This window comes from Hevea brasiliensis, chromosome 3 (assembly GCF_030052815.1).
Source record: "Hevea brasiliensis isolate MT/VB/25A 57/8 chromosome 3, ASM3005281v1, whole genome shotgun sequence".
Classification (NCBI taxonomy): domain Eukaryota; kingdom Viridiplantae; phylum Streptophyta; class Magnoliopsida; order Malpighiales; family Euphorbiaceae; genus Hevea; species Hevea brasiliensis.
In genome coordinates this window covers 95,308,444-95,323,665 of record NC_079495.1, presented here as the reverse complement: position 1 = coordinate 95,323,665, position 15,222 = coordinate 95,308,444, and the positions used below count along the sequence as shown (strand labels likewise).

The window sequence follows — 15,222 nt, the reverse complement described above, 5'->3', positions numbered from 1 at the left end:
GTCCTTATTCTTTCTAAAGATTCTCACCTTCCATTAATTTTAATGAAATTTTCCATTTCGTGGTCTCTCTCTCTCTCTCTCTCTCTCTCTCTCTCTCTCTCTCTCTCTCTCTCTCTCTCTCTTTAAATTCTACATATTAATTTTAGGTGGCCATCTTAGTGGAGGCATAAATACAAAAGGAATTCATTACTACAACAATCTCATCAATGAACTCTTAGCTAATGGTCAGTTTCTATCCCTTTCTCCCTACCGTCTTTTCTTTATGTTTTCCCTCTCATTTAGGACATTTTTTGTGCACATCCATATATACTATAGAATAGTTGGTGGGTAACATTCTATACAATAGATATTAATACATGTAATAATAGACCTTGATGTAACATTAATTATTTATTACTATATCATGAAGGAATCCAACCTTTTGTGACGTTATTCCACTGGGATCTTCCTCAAGCTCTTGAAGATGAATATGGTGGTCTTTTAAGCTCCAAAATTGTGTAACTGATGGGAAATCATATGCATTCAACATATATATCCTTAATTAATTAAGTGTTCAATTATTCCATGTATAGGGATGATTTTCGTGATTATGCGGAGTTATGCTTTAAAACCTTTGGTGATAGAGAGAAGCACTGGATAACTTTGAATGAGCCATTAACTGTTGCTGATGATGCTTATGCAACTGGTAAAAAAGCACCTGGGAGATGTTCCGACTGGCTCCTTATAACGGCACTGGTGGCGATTCTAGTAATGAGCCATATATAGTAGATCATAATCAACTTCTTGCTCATGCAGCTGCAGTTCAAGTGTACAAGGACAAGTACCAGGTTCATTTAATCATGCATTGTCTTTTCTTTATTACCTATTTATTAGAATTTTTCATTATTTCTTCTTATTATTTTCTTTTCTTTATGCATGTAGATGTCTCAAATGGGTCAAATCAGATTACTCTAAATTGTCAATGGATTTTACCCTTGACTAACTCAAGTAGAGACTTTAGTGCAGCATCCCGAGCCATTTCTTTCCAATATGATTGGTATATATAAATTTTGCGTTCCTTTTTTCAGTACTTACAGTCAGGAGTATGCTCGAACTAGATTACTGGCATCGAAATTAAATCCCCTTCTTCTAAATGTATGAATTTTGAAGGTTTATGGAACCACTGAAGTCTGGTACGTATCCAGCTGATATGGTTGCTCATGTGGGGAAACGATTGCCTAACTTTTCTAATGAGGAATCGTTAATGGTGAAAGGATCTTTTGATTTCATTGGACTAAACTATTATACTTCAAAATATGGTTTTGATGTTCCTTGCAAAACTGAATACTTAAGCTGCACCACTGACTCTTGTGCTCAGTCTACAGGTAAGAAACTCCTTCATTCACGTTTTTATTTTTCTTTCCATTGTTAACAAATTTTCTGCCTTGTTCATTTCTGATACAAAGTAATTTGATGCATCAGCCGAGCGAAATGGGATTCTCATTGGTCCTTCGGTATGATTTAATGCACATATAAAACATTACAGCATGTAGATTCAAGTTGTATATTTCATGGGTCGTGGTTTCTCATACTATAAATGAATTTGCAGACAGGATCAGATTGGCTTTATGTGTATCCAAGAGGAATTCTAGATCTTTTGCTCTATACCAAGAACAAGTTTAATGATCCAATCATTTACATTACTGAGAATGGTACGATATCAAGATCAATGAGCTACAATAATAGGATGTTTTATTATTATCATCATTATTGTTTGGTTCATTTAGCTTTGATTGCAATTGAATTCGAAACTTCATGATTCTCGAGACGACTTTAGTACCATTAAGTTATATTAAATGCTTATTTTAAGAGGAAAAATGTGTTTTTGCTTTTACACTCACAAGTTATAATTTATAATTCTTTTTTTCAGGAGTTAGTGAGCTTGATACTGATTGGATAATTGTAGAGGATGACTATAGAATTCGTTACTTCAATGATCATCTTTCATTCGTCCAGAAAGCAATTGAGTGATACACAATTTTATTTATTTATTTTTTTCCCAGTGACATAAATGTATAATTGGTGTAATGACTCATGAGGATAAAATTAATGATTTGAACAGGAGTGGCGTGAAAATAAAGGGATACTTTGGATGTTGAATACCATACCAAACTTGAGCAATGATCAATATCATCTTCTTTATGACAGCAAATTCTACCACATTTACTAAGCTTCTCCAAAGCATCTCCAAAAAATATTCAAAAGCCATAAAAGCAAGCTTCTCCATTTCTCTCCAACACCTTCCATTTCAAATAAAGATCAAGGTAATCAAGTTGTAGTTCCCATAGGTTATTGTTCAACGCTTTTCGAACCCTATCCGAAGACAAATCACTGCACAATAGCTTGGGCGTGACCAAGAGATCCTTCCTCTCAATCCCTGAATGTATGGTTGCCTAGAGCGCATGTCTGACGTCTTCTTGGACTCCACTGTATCTCTATGCCTTTAACCAGCCTGACTGAATCTTTGGCTTTAGAACCAGACTTCCAAATACCCAAACCAACAGTGGGGATGGTGTGGCCACTCAATAGCCTAAATGAATCAATCTTTTGACCAGAGCATGATTAACCTTTTAATATATATCTATCTACACACACACACACACTTTGTTCTATCCTATTTTTCTCATTAAAAAAGAGCATGATTAATTCAAGTTTAAATAAGGATTACTCCATCTTTAGCTTATCAAGAGAACATAATAGCTTCCCTTTCTATTTCGAGAGAAATGTCAAGTGTGGGTAGGACAGATGTTCCAAACGCAATAAAGTTTAGCATTTTTTTTTTCAATAGGCCTATTTTATTGGTTTTCACCTTTAAATTCTTATTATATTTTCCTTGTTTTGATACTTTCTTTCCTTTACAGTAGAAACCCAATATCGTAAGCATCAAATAAATTACGCGAATTAATTAGAGAAAGAAGATAACCCAACAAACGCGATATTTAATTACAGCAAACATGAAACCCAGGAAACACATCAAACATGATCAGAGTTTTCTCATTCTAAGTTTGATATGACATGTTTATATAAATTTTAATTATTAGTAGATTTTTAAGAGATTTATATAGCATAATTTACAATTATTAGTATGATTATAGGAGATTTGTGTATAAATATTTATTATATTATTTTTTTCTAAATTAGCTCATATTCTCATGTATAAATAGATAATAATATCTCTAAAATAGAGACTTGATATAAACACATTCTTTTCTTCATTATTTGTATTCTTTCTTCTAACATGACCAAAGACAAAAATTACCCAGTAAAAACCCATTAAACATGATTGACGTTTTCTCATTTTTCACAAACTCAGCGACATGAAATTTTAAAATACCCAACAAGAAAAATCCTTCTAACAAATCCTCAATATTAAACAATGGAGAATGGAATCAAAGTATTATTCCTAAAATATTTACCTATTGAGTGCTGAATTGAAAACCAAGGAACTTGAGAACGACGGTTGGGCTCATGCACGATCGGGAACGGTGACTTGTGATGGCAACAGCACTAGTGAGGTCGTCAGATATGGCAAGAGGCAACAGCTCCTTACTGCCTGCCGAGAGGAGAGGAAGATGTGTGTTGAGGGGAATAAAATAAAATGTAGCCGTGAAGATTTGTGATTTTAAGTTTTAAAATCCTAAGTTTCCGATATATTTCCAATGAATTGATCCGTTGGAAATTCCGTTCGATTAATCTGTTGCTATTCCTATGAATTTATACCCGTCACTAAACCATTTGCAAGTCTATCGCTGATTGAAATTTTTTCTAATGGATTAAATCCGTCACAAATTCCATCTCTGAAAGCCACTATTTTTTTTTGTAGTGTTGGATGAACACTTTGCCTCTTGGGGCACTTTGGAACCATCAAAACTTGAACTTGAAGGTGATTGACTCCTGGAGCTTCTATGAATTATGGTTATAAAGAGGATTTGAGGGTTTTGAGCCCTTACTGAGGAACATGGCTAGGAATTTGAATAAGATCTGTTCTTGGAACTTTGAAGATCTTCTAGAAAATAAATTTCAATAGCTTGAACACTTCCTACAAGGACTGAGAGCAATTATTCCAATTCTCAAAGGCTTATCTCCTAAAGTCTATAAATTTGTAAGTTTTAATCAAATTTTAATCAACCTAGATCAATTTTAAGATCTTATACTTATAACTAATTTCTGATTGACTTAGGGCTATTATGATCATTGAAATAAAAATTGAAAAATTAAAATTATTATAAATAAATCAATGAGTTTTAATTTAATAGTATTAGAGTCATTTTTAAAACTATCAGGTTTCGAGATTTAATTCAAAGGAAGCCAATTTCACTAAAAAAATTCAATTAAATTTTTAAAAAATATCATAACAGAATTAATAATGGATAATTCATATATGCTTATTGAAAACTAATAATATATCACTCATGTTTTTAGCAAATTATATTATATGTTGAATATATATCAAACCAAACAAAATAAAAAAATGTATAAAATTATATGATCATGATAGTTTGTAATGAATTTTTGATAATTCATATATGCTTATTGAGAACTAATAAAACTATCATAATATATAAAAGTTTGTGTTTTGTTTATAATTTTCTTTCAATAATTTTCAATTTTATGCGTATTTCTTCGACAAATTAGTTATTTTTTTATTTACTTTAAAATTTGATATTTAATTTACATGTATTGCCTTATTTGAATTATATTCATATTGAACATAAAATTATAAAACCAAAAAGATAACTAATATATACAATTTAAAATTATGCATATTTTATATAACAAACTTTAAAGCAATTGATTAAAATGAAGAGAATATTCTTTATTTTACATGTGAACAAAAATGTGAGGGTAGAATAAGAGTTAATTTTACTCAAAGTCCCTCAACTTAGCTAGTTGTATTAATAAAATCCCTTAACTTTATTGTATCATAAAAATTTTTGAATTTTAATTTAAATATCATTAAAATCCCTGTAACCTGCTATCATAGGTTTTCAGATTAACTTATTATCAAATTTCACTTATTGCCCCTCAACTTTGATAAATATATCAGACACATTCCTCATCTTTAATTTATCTCACAAAAATTTTTAAACTTTAATTTAATGTATAAATAACTTTAATTCAAAATGTACTAAACAATAGTTATGATTGAATATATTATTTTGCTAATTTAATAAATAAAGATAAAAACTATATATAATAACGATCTATATAAAAAAAATTAAATTATTCATACTTAATTAAGGTTTACACATCTCAAATCAAAGTAAAATAACAATGTGCTATTAATTTTTTTTTCTTACATTAAAATAAATCAAAGGAATTAAGATAAATTAGATATAAATTGTTTAGATATTAACTTAAAATCGAATTAAAAATAATATATGTAAAAATTAAATTAAATAATTAATTAGTTGTAAATATTTATAAAAATATTAAACTATTTCTAAAAATCTGATTTATTTTAAACAAATAAAAAATAAGTGAAGATTAAAATTTTAAATTGACTATTAATTTAAGGGATGATTATGATAAACTTATTTAAGTTGAGAAGCAATTAGTGAAATTTAACCATAAGTTTACCTGGAAACCTGTAATAATAAGTAAGTCAAAGAGATTTTAGTGATATTCGAATTGAAGTTTATAGATTTTTATAATAAAAATTGAAATTGAGGAACGATATTAATACAATCACCTAAATTGAGGGATAATGAGTGAAAGTAACTCCACATAATAAAAAGGAACTTCAGGAAGTGGAAACTAACAAAATTCCATAGAATTATCTCAAATTCCAAAGGAGCCATAGAATTATCTCAAATTCCAAAGGCAGAAAAAACTTCTAAGTTTCAAGGTCTGGGTCAATTGAATCACAAACCTAAGTACCTGGTTGAAGGATATTGCATGTGCTCTAGCGGCTTTAATAACGATGCTCTCAATAGCCATTGATCCTTCCATATTCAAATAGAGGCAAACATAATCCATGCTTGAGAACCTTAGGCCATCAATGAATCCGTACACAAAAGTTAAAGGATAAATTTAAAGTTGAAAGGTCTCAAATTTGAATTACAGTTAGAGTCAGTCAATTATATAATATATATAGCTGAGGCTAAATTAAAAATCCCTCCGACATTTGGAGCAGTTGGTTGTTCTCATTATAAACATTTGACCAACGGCAATCCCAACTGAAGTTGTAAGAGGAAAAAAAAAAAGTGGCATAATGGTTAGAACTCTTCCCTTAATTAATTTTGCCTGTCAACATCTAAATACAAAAGTTCTGTAAAATAATGAAATTTAAATTTTATCAATTAAAAATATATGGTTATATGGTTTGATAGATGTGGATATGTTAACTTAAAATACAAGATACAAATTTAAACTAATACAAATTGATTTTGAAGAACTTTTGCCTCTTAGGGAAACCTGGAACCATCGAAACTTGAAGGTTAATTGACTACCAGGAGGATTTCAGGTGCTGAGCACTTACCGAGGAACTCGGCTAGGAATTTGAACAAGATTTGCTGGAACTTTAAAGATATATGAATGATCGGCCAAATACAAGCAGCCATATAAACGAAAATTCCAGCTGAGGTGCATGACCTAGCTAACTTTTTTAATTGGGAATTATTCATGAAGATTATATACATTTTCTATCTCAAGATGGTGAGGCTGGCTGCATCATTGTACCAGGTGTGTAAGAATATCAGATAAAAGGGGCTACAAGAAGTGCTTAACTTTATCTTCAAATAGCACCGGGCCACAAGATAACCTGAGTTCACTTCGTGGAATAAAACCATATACAGAATAAATAATCTTCCGGAAGTCGAAAACTAACAAGGAGCAAGAGAATTATCTCAACTTCCAAAGGCAGAAAAACACTTATAGTCTCCACGCCATTGTTTCAAGTCTGGTCTATTAAATAGCAACATGATCTAACCAATGAGCAATCAGATAGCAAATTTATAATGAAACAAATTTATAAGCAATTTCAACCATCTAATATCTCATACATTTATATATATATATGCCAAACTCCAATAAATTAATGAAGTGAATAATAAATTCTGAAGATTGTATAAAATGCTCGTTACAGAGTCTTAGGGCTGAGATATTAAGATGTTACGATATGCATAACTTTTTTCTTTTCTTTTACATATAAAGAAAAAGTTTAAGCCCATTTGGCCAAGAGAGACATCAAGCCTGCACCAAGCAGAAGAAAAAGATTAACTCCAAGTTGGAGTTTTCCATTGCCCTGTACTTTAGGATTCATAAAATCAGCGGCAAGAAGATCCACCAATGCCATGTAAATTAAAATTCCGGCTGAAGCTGAATTAAAAATCCCTTCAACAATGAGAGCAGTTGGACTATTCTCATTATACACATTTGATATCCCAATTCCGATTGCAATACCAACTGGGGTTGTAAGAGAGAAGAAAAGTGCCATAGTGGCAACAACTCTTGCCTTGAATTTTGCCTGCCAACATCCAAATGCAAAATTCTATCAAATAATGAAATTTAAGTTCTATTAATTAAAAATATGTGATTATATAGTTTGATAGATGTGGATATTTTGACTTAAAATACGAGATAGAAATTTAAACTAATACTTGTTAATTAATTTTATATATTAATATCAATTGCTATCTTCCATTTGAAATCTAAATAATGTAATTTGTCTTTTATATGCATAGAGATTAAAAGCTTTCTTTAAAGAATAGAATAATGTGATTGCAAATTTATAAGCAATTCCAACTAACTAATATGTAACGTCTACAGCCAAGTACTTTTTCCTCCAAAAAAAAAAAACTAGTTTTATTCTATAATCAGAAAATTTGGAACTCACTTGGATTGGGATTAGGAATATTAAATGGTAAAAATGCCAAAACTCCAATAAATTAATTAAGTGGATAATAAATTCTGAATTTCACAAAATGTTTTTGCAAAACTTATTGAGTTGAGATATTAAGATATTACCTGAGCAATGCATCCTCCAAGTCCCATACCCTCAAAGAACTGATGAAAGGTGAGGGCAGCTATTAGAGGCCTTATTGTTTTTGGACTTTCAGAAGCACCTAAAGATATTCCTATTATCACAGAATGGACCACAATACCCAACTCCAAAACCTGCAGGAAAAAAAAAAATGAATAATAAAGTAAAATATCATGATCAATTGGGCTGTTTTCTTCCCTTTACCTATATTTTTTGTCATTGTAAAACTGAACTTTTAAATTTTTTTATGGTAGCATTATTTGTTTGCATATTGCAAATTTCAATACAAAATGGCTACCTTTATCAACAAAACTCTCTTACAATAGAGTTTAACCAATATGAATTGTTTAGTTGTTCTTGCCTAGAGCCTATGACACCAAGGCACAAGAGAAAAATAGGGTTGAATTAAAACAAACAGATTGAAACAAAACAAACAGACCATGAGTGTAGCTAATCAAATTGATTAGGTAATGTAATGTATTACTATTCTATAAAAACAAACATAAAAGAAATTCAATCAAGAAGATTATTCACTCATTCAAATCAAAATCACCTGTGAAATAACTCGATGGCGAAGAAGTTCAGATGAAGCAGAATTCTCAATCAAAACTGAACCATGTGAATGACCATGAGTTGCATGAGTGTGAACATGCATCTGTCCTCCATTGTCTCTGGCTTTCTCCTCATCTCCAGCTATATGTTGTCCTTGTCCTTGGGACTTAGCATAATAAGAAGTTGCAAAAGCATCAATCATCAAGGTCCCAATCGCAGAAACCATGGCCACAAAACCGGTGAAAGGAAATTTTCCCCAAGGGTTCTCATTGAGGCACGGTGATGTCAAGCTGTCAAAAGCGTCAGGAAGCACATGAATGAACCCAGTTGACAAAATTACACCAGCTGCAAAGGCCTTGATTATGAAAAATATATTCTTTTCGGGATGTAAAGCTGTGATGAACCTTCCTAAAATTGGGAGGCAAACACCTATTGCACCAGCAACCAAAATTGCAGCTATACCAACAGCTTTATATTTAAGAGCCTCAGATTTGTTACGATCTTCTGCTTCATTTTCACATGTACAATCTCCGATCACAAGCGCAGGGAGTAGCAAGAGGAAACCAAAAACTCTGAAAAAGCTTCTATTGAAATTGCTCATGGTGTAGATATATTGAGTGAAAGTATAGGATTTTGCTAGCTTCTTATGTAGGAGACTGATAATTGCTAGTCTATGCCGTGTACTTCTCAATTTTGAAAATTTATACTTACCATGACAAACTATGGTGACACTGTGACAATTCTCTGCCTCCAAAAGAAGACTTTTTTTTTTTCTTGATAAATAAATTTGCTATGTATTTGCAAGTAGTTTCATGTGTCTGAGATCAATAAATTTGGCTTCCCAAATTACCTAGAGGGATTTGAAACTATTAACCGTGTAGAAAGAATTAACTAAAATGGGTAGGGTTAAATTAGTAAATTCAAACAAGTTTTTTTTTTTGAATTTTAAATCAAGATTTATTTAATGATATCATCAAGGATTGATATAGTAGTAGGGCTATAAAATTAGTTTACTGAAAAATGAGGAAATTATGAACTCATCCCATAAAATGATCAAGCACAGTTGACGTAGATAAATATAGATTACAGAGAAAGGGTTTTGTTTTGGAATAGTGTACAACCAGAATTCCAGTGTTATGTTGAAAGAATGTCGACATTAAACATCATAAATAATAAGGAAGTTTCAAACCATTCTTAATTATTATACAGCTCAAGCTGCACTACATTGTGTGGACATCACTGCCAGGTGTCTACAGTACATTAGCTATTCTCACTAATGTGTATGGAGAATAGTGATGGGGGTATGGAAGGTGATTGATGGCTATGATCAATCCACGTTATTGAAAGTTTATTTATGCTTGATTTAAATGCTTATATGTAATTGGTAAATAGTTAATTTGTTTAGTAATAAATAATTTATAAACGTTTTTATTATTAAAATGACTAGAAAGGATATTAAATAATATTTTTAATAAAATTTTATAAATTAAATGAGGTTAATATAATAAAATATTTGATCAAATTAACTTATAAGTATCAAAATAAAAAGTTGTTTCCTCAGTTTTTTTTTTGAAAAGGGCTTATGAGCAAATATATATATATATATGTAAATTTATTTTTAGAGAGTTATAAGTTAAGACAAACACTTTTTAGTATCTCAGCCTTTCACATTAGGTACAATTATAACCAAATTCTAAGATTGATTTAGAGAAATTTAAATTTTATTCACTAAACTTATAATTATAGTAACTAAATGTCCTAAATTTACAATTATAATAACCAAATGCCCTAAAAAATTTTTGTGTTTTGGTAATTAAGTTATTGATTATTTTAAAAATTATGATCACATTAGTCAAGAGAATAAACTCAGCTAATTTAAATTTTAGGTAATAAAACTTAAATGTTAGGGTGTTCAGTTATTATAATTATAAGTTTATTAAATAAAATTTAAATTTCTTCAAATTAATTTTAGATTTTGGTTAAAATTACACCTAAAGTTTGAGATAATTATTGCAAAATTGATACGTTTAGATAAAATTGTTAAATTAGGTAAATGTTTGGTGTTTTATGTCCACCTGTCCTTACATGTTACAATAAATTTTAGAAAAAATAAATGGGATGAATTTATTAATTTTATTTTATTAATTACTTAATTTAACTAAATAATTTTTAATTGAAATGAAAAATTATTTTAATTTTGTAATTTTTTTCGTCAATATATGAAATAAATTTTTATTTGTATTTATAAGACAAAATATTTTCAATGTTTATTAATCATAAAATTAAAGTAATCTAAAATCAAAATCTTAAGGTCATATAATTTATTTAATATTTAATTGTGAATCAATATTTTTAATGTAAATTATTCATATATTAAAAATATTGATTGCACATATATATTTATTATAAAATTTAAAATATTAAATTAAGAAATTAATAGTAAATATTTAAATAAAAAAATAGAGTCCAAGAAAATCATATATTTCTCATTTGTAAATTTAAAATATTGAATTCGAGATAAATTCAGTATCTTAATTATTAATCCTTTTAATTATTAATCCTCACTTTCTCAATTTAATTTTTATAATTATTATTAATATAAAGTTATTATTTTATTTTAATTTTTAAGGTTTGACTTGAATGTGAACAAAAGAAATAAATGTGATTACAAAAGTCTCTGTATATAGAAAATAGAAGCAGTGATATAAACGGCAGGAGTGAGAATTAAGGTTCATAAATATATATATATATATATATATATATATATATATATATATATATATATATATTTTTTTTTTTTTTTTTCTAATTGTCTCTCATTTCTCTATCCGTAGCTTTAGTTGAAGTATAATAATTTGACATTTATGGGGTTTAATGTTGACATTATTTCAACATGACTTTGGAATTTCCAATTGTACACTCTTCAAAATACAACACTCTCTCTCTCTATAAATCTACATTTATTAATGAGATGAGTTCATAATTTCCTCATTTTTTACTAAATTAATTATATAGCCCTACTATCAATTCTTGATAATATCATTACCTTCATTATGTTACAAATAATAAATCTTTTTTGAATTTACTAATTTGCCCTACCCATTTTAGTTAATTCTCTCTACACTTTTACTTAGTTTTCACATACCCTTTAGGTAATTTGGGAGAATCTTCAGTGTGAGGTTGAGAATTGTCACAGTGACACCATATTTTTTCATAATTAATTTGAATTTTCAAAATTTAAAAGTAGATGTTACAGACTACCAACTTTAGGAGTCCTCACTCTTCTACATAAGAAACTAGGAAGATCCTACTTTGGCTCCATATACCTACATACCTACACCATGAGTAATTTCAATAGAAACTATCTCACAGTCTTTTGTTTTCTTCTGCTACTCCGTGCGTTTGTGATAGGAGATTGTAAGTGTGAAACTAAGAAAGAAGATCGTAATAAATATGAGGCTCTTAAAAATAAAATTGTTGCAATAGCTGCAATTTTGATTGATGGTGAAATAGGACTTTGCCGTTCAATTTTAGGAATTCATCCAAGCTTTACATCCAGACAAGAACATATTTTTCATAACGAAGGCCTTTGCAGCTGGTCTAATTGTCAATTGGGTTCATTCATGTGCTTCCTTAGCTTTTGAAAGCATGATGCCACCATGCCTCAAAGAAAATTCAAAGGGAAATTTTCCTTTCACTGGTTTTGTGGCCATAGTTTTTGCAAGACCTTGATGATCGATGCTTTTGCGACTTCTTATTATGCCAAGTCTCAAACATACAATTGGAGATGAGGAGAAAACGACTACTGGGTCAGAAATTTAATTTAGAAGACTCAATTAAAATATACAATTCGTAAAAATAATATATATAAAATAAATATAAATTGATAAGAATTTTTTTTCAAGTAAAATTGACTAGTTAAAAATTAAATAGAACTATTGTCTATTAAAAATATAATGAATTTTAACATTAGGAATTATTGAACTTAGAATAAGGTTGATATGTTTATATGGTTGACATGGACACCTTTTTGCAAATGATATCTTCTAAATTCATCCTGATCTCATTAGGATGATAATCTATGTTTTTTTTTTCCCCCTAATCCAGGATTTGAAGGAATATCATCCAAATTAATTTCTAAATGAGCTTTTTTTTAAGAACTTTGCAAATTTTCTCTTGCACTAGCTTCATTAGCATTGGAGGGTTCATTGATAATTGATTTTTTTTTTATAAGAATTTCATCCATCATCCTAAATATATGTGTAAAAAAAATTATTACCATAGAAACAATGAATTAATCCTATAGTTTATTTTCAAGTTTGATACTAATTTTAAATAGTAACATTCATCTAATGATCTAACTAATAAAAATTAAAATAAAATAATCTGAATAATAAATGGTTAGATATACAAAATTTTGGGGAATTGGCTAATAAAAGGCATATACAAAAGAAAATAAATTTACACAATTAGAGAGTTAACACGTGCAAACTAAAACTAAATCTAAGAAAACTAAAACAAAATTAGAAAGGAAAATAAGGATGAAAAGATGAAAACTAACATTCGAGGATGGATACAAAGGTTAGTGAGAGATTTTTCTGCAGAGATGAGTGATTGACAAATTTCTATTTGCATTTGAGATGTGAGTTAGTTTGTTCTTACTTGAGAGATAGAAACGAAGAAAGAATAGGAAGTTTGAAGTGAAAGAATTGGTTTTTAGTTGTGGAGGATAGATGCATTTTCACACTGATGCGACTCATGGCCATTCACATGTTTATGTTTATATATATATCAAAAGGTGACTTTCTGTTATTCATAGTCAATGTAATTACCATAACTAAAATAATCAGCTGATGTGGAATGAAATAATAAAATTTAACAAATTTAAATGATTTAAAAATATTAAAAATTAAGGAAAAAAAAAAAAAACGGTAATAGCCTTCTTCTGGTCCATCATGAATAGCTCATTATTAATGGATACTGAATGTTAATTCTCATGCATGCTTTGATATGGAAATTCTTTCGTTTCATATAGGGAACCAGTCAAGAGGTGTTGGAGGCCTTTCTGTTTTCTTCACACATGAGGATGGGTTCTCAATGGCACATTACAGGACAAGGGAGATTGATTGCCAACAAAATCAACCGCCCCATGATGGTGTATAATATGGTTTAACTTTGTTTACAACAAAATTAAGGTGATTTAATGAAATTTTATAATTTATCTCATTAAATTTTTATAAAATAATATTTTTTTTCAATAGTTAATTATAAAAAATTTATTAACTTAACGAAAAAAATAAAATTTCTTAAACATATTAAATTATGATATTTTTTTATAATATTTTAAATTTAATTAAAATAATAAATATTAAATGTAAAATGTTATATAAGTATATCTTATTTAATTATATCTATAATATTTGTTAATATTATTAGAAATATGTCATATATATTCTTTTACGTTAAGAAATTTTATTTTTCTATTAAGTTAATAAATTTTTCGTAATTAGCTATTTTATGGAAAAAAAAAATATTTTACAAAAAATTAATGAGATGAATTATAAAATTTTATTAAACCACCTTATTTTATGTAATAACATAATTTATTTTATTTTAAACCAAGAAACTATAAAATACACCCTCCATAATAACCTAAATGATAAATCATTGAAATTTAAATTTCCACACAATGAAGCAGCAAAGCCATTCTATTCTCTTGATAAGCTAAAGGATGGAGTAATCCTTATTTAAACTTGAATTGAATATGTTAAGTGTATGTAGGAAAAATTATTAAATAGTACTTTCCAAATAATTTTAGAAAAGCTCTCGTCATCTTGTTCTTCATATTTCAAGAGTGCAGATATTTTGCAAATATACCCATTATGTCTTCACCACTTCTTGAAATGCAGTCACCCATGCAATGCTAGTATGATCCTGTACTTGAACCTGGAGAATGTGTCTGTAGTCACATTCACCCACAGACTGATTACACTTCTTGTACCTCCGCTTCCCATCTCCATTATTCGTTACCTTCTTGAAGTAATTCTTATTTAAACTTGAATTGAATATGTTAAGTCTATGTCATAAGTTAGGTCTGGATTCACTTCAATTTTCTCTACTGGAAAAATGTGGGATGGGTCTGATCTATACCTCCTCAACATGGAGACATGAAAAACATTGTGGATCTTCTTCAACTCTGGAGGGACCCACTCTTTCTAGAACCTTATATGGCCCGATAAAGTGAGGACTCAATTTTCCTTTTCCGCCAAATCTTATAATCTTCTTCCATGGGGAAACTTTAAGGAATACTTTGTCACCCACTGAATATTCAATATCATGTCTCTTCACATCTATGTAGGACTTCTGTCTGTCTGATGTAGCATTGAGTCTGTCTCTAATAAGCTTAATATTCTCTTCAGTCTATTGTACAATTTTGGGGTTAATCAACTTTCTCTCGCCCACTTCATCCCAACACAAGGGAGTTCTACATTTTTTGCCATAGAGTGCTTCATATGGAGGCATCCCAATGCTTGACTAATAGTTGTTGCTATAAACAAATTCAATCAAAGGCAAGTGTGTATCCCAACTTTCTTCAAACTCAATTACACAAGCCCGAAGCATATCCTCCAGGATCTGGATGATTCTCT

The 15,222-nt window shown here is 29.3% G+C and overlaps 2 protein-coding genes and 1 pseudogene across 2 annotated transcripts in view; 1 reads left to right on the top strand and 2 right to left on the bottom strand.

Moving 5' to 3' along the window:
• The first annotated feature begins 106 nt into the window (after positions 1–106).
• On the top strand, positions 107–2,593 carry LOC131178405 (beta-glucosidase 16-like; annotated as a pseudogene).
• Positions 2,594–6,603: 4,010 nt separating this feature from the next.
• LOC131178692 (zinc transporter 8-like) overlaps positions 6,604–15,222 on the bottom strand; it is a 43,487-nt gene continuing 34,868 nt past the window's right edge. Inside the window, exon 5 of the transcript XR_009147632.1 lies at positions 6,604–6,802. The gene's annotated coding sequence lies outside the window, so the exon portion shown is untranslated. The remainder of the gene's footprint in view (positions 6,803–15,222) is intronic.
• On the bottom strand, positions 7,076–9,363 carry LOC110664444 (zinc transporter 8). Its single transcript, XM_058144078.1, has 3 exons — positions 8,577–9,363; positions 8,008–8,157; positions 7,076–7,507 (listed from the first exon to the last, which is right to left on the bottom strand). Exons 1-3 carry the CDS (start codon positions 9,174–9,176, stop codon positions 7,202–7,204), a joined length of 1,056 nt encoding a protein of 351 aa, XP_058000061.1. The 5' UTR covers positions 9,177–9,363; the 3' UTR covers positions 7,076–7,201.

Excerpts from the sequence above, each read along its gene's own strand:
- LOC110664444 (XM_058144078.1), bottom strand. The coding sequence starts at position 9,176 with ATGAGCAATTTCAATAGAAGCTTTTTCAGAGTTTTTGGTTTCCTCTTG. Across the intron at positions 8,158-8,576 it reads GCCATCGAGTTATTTCACAG|GTTTTGGAGTTGGGTATTGT; the intron begins GTGATTTTGATT and ends TTTTTCCTGCAG. Across the intron at positions 7,508-8,007 it reads TTGGAGGATGCATTGCTCAG|GCAAAATTCAAGGCAAGAGT; the intron begins GTAATATCTTAA and ends GGATGTTGGCAG.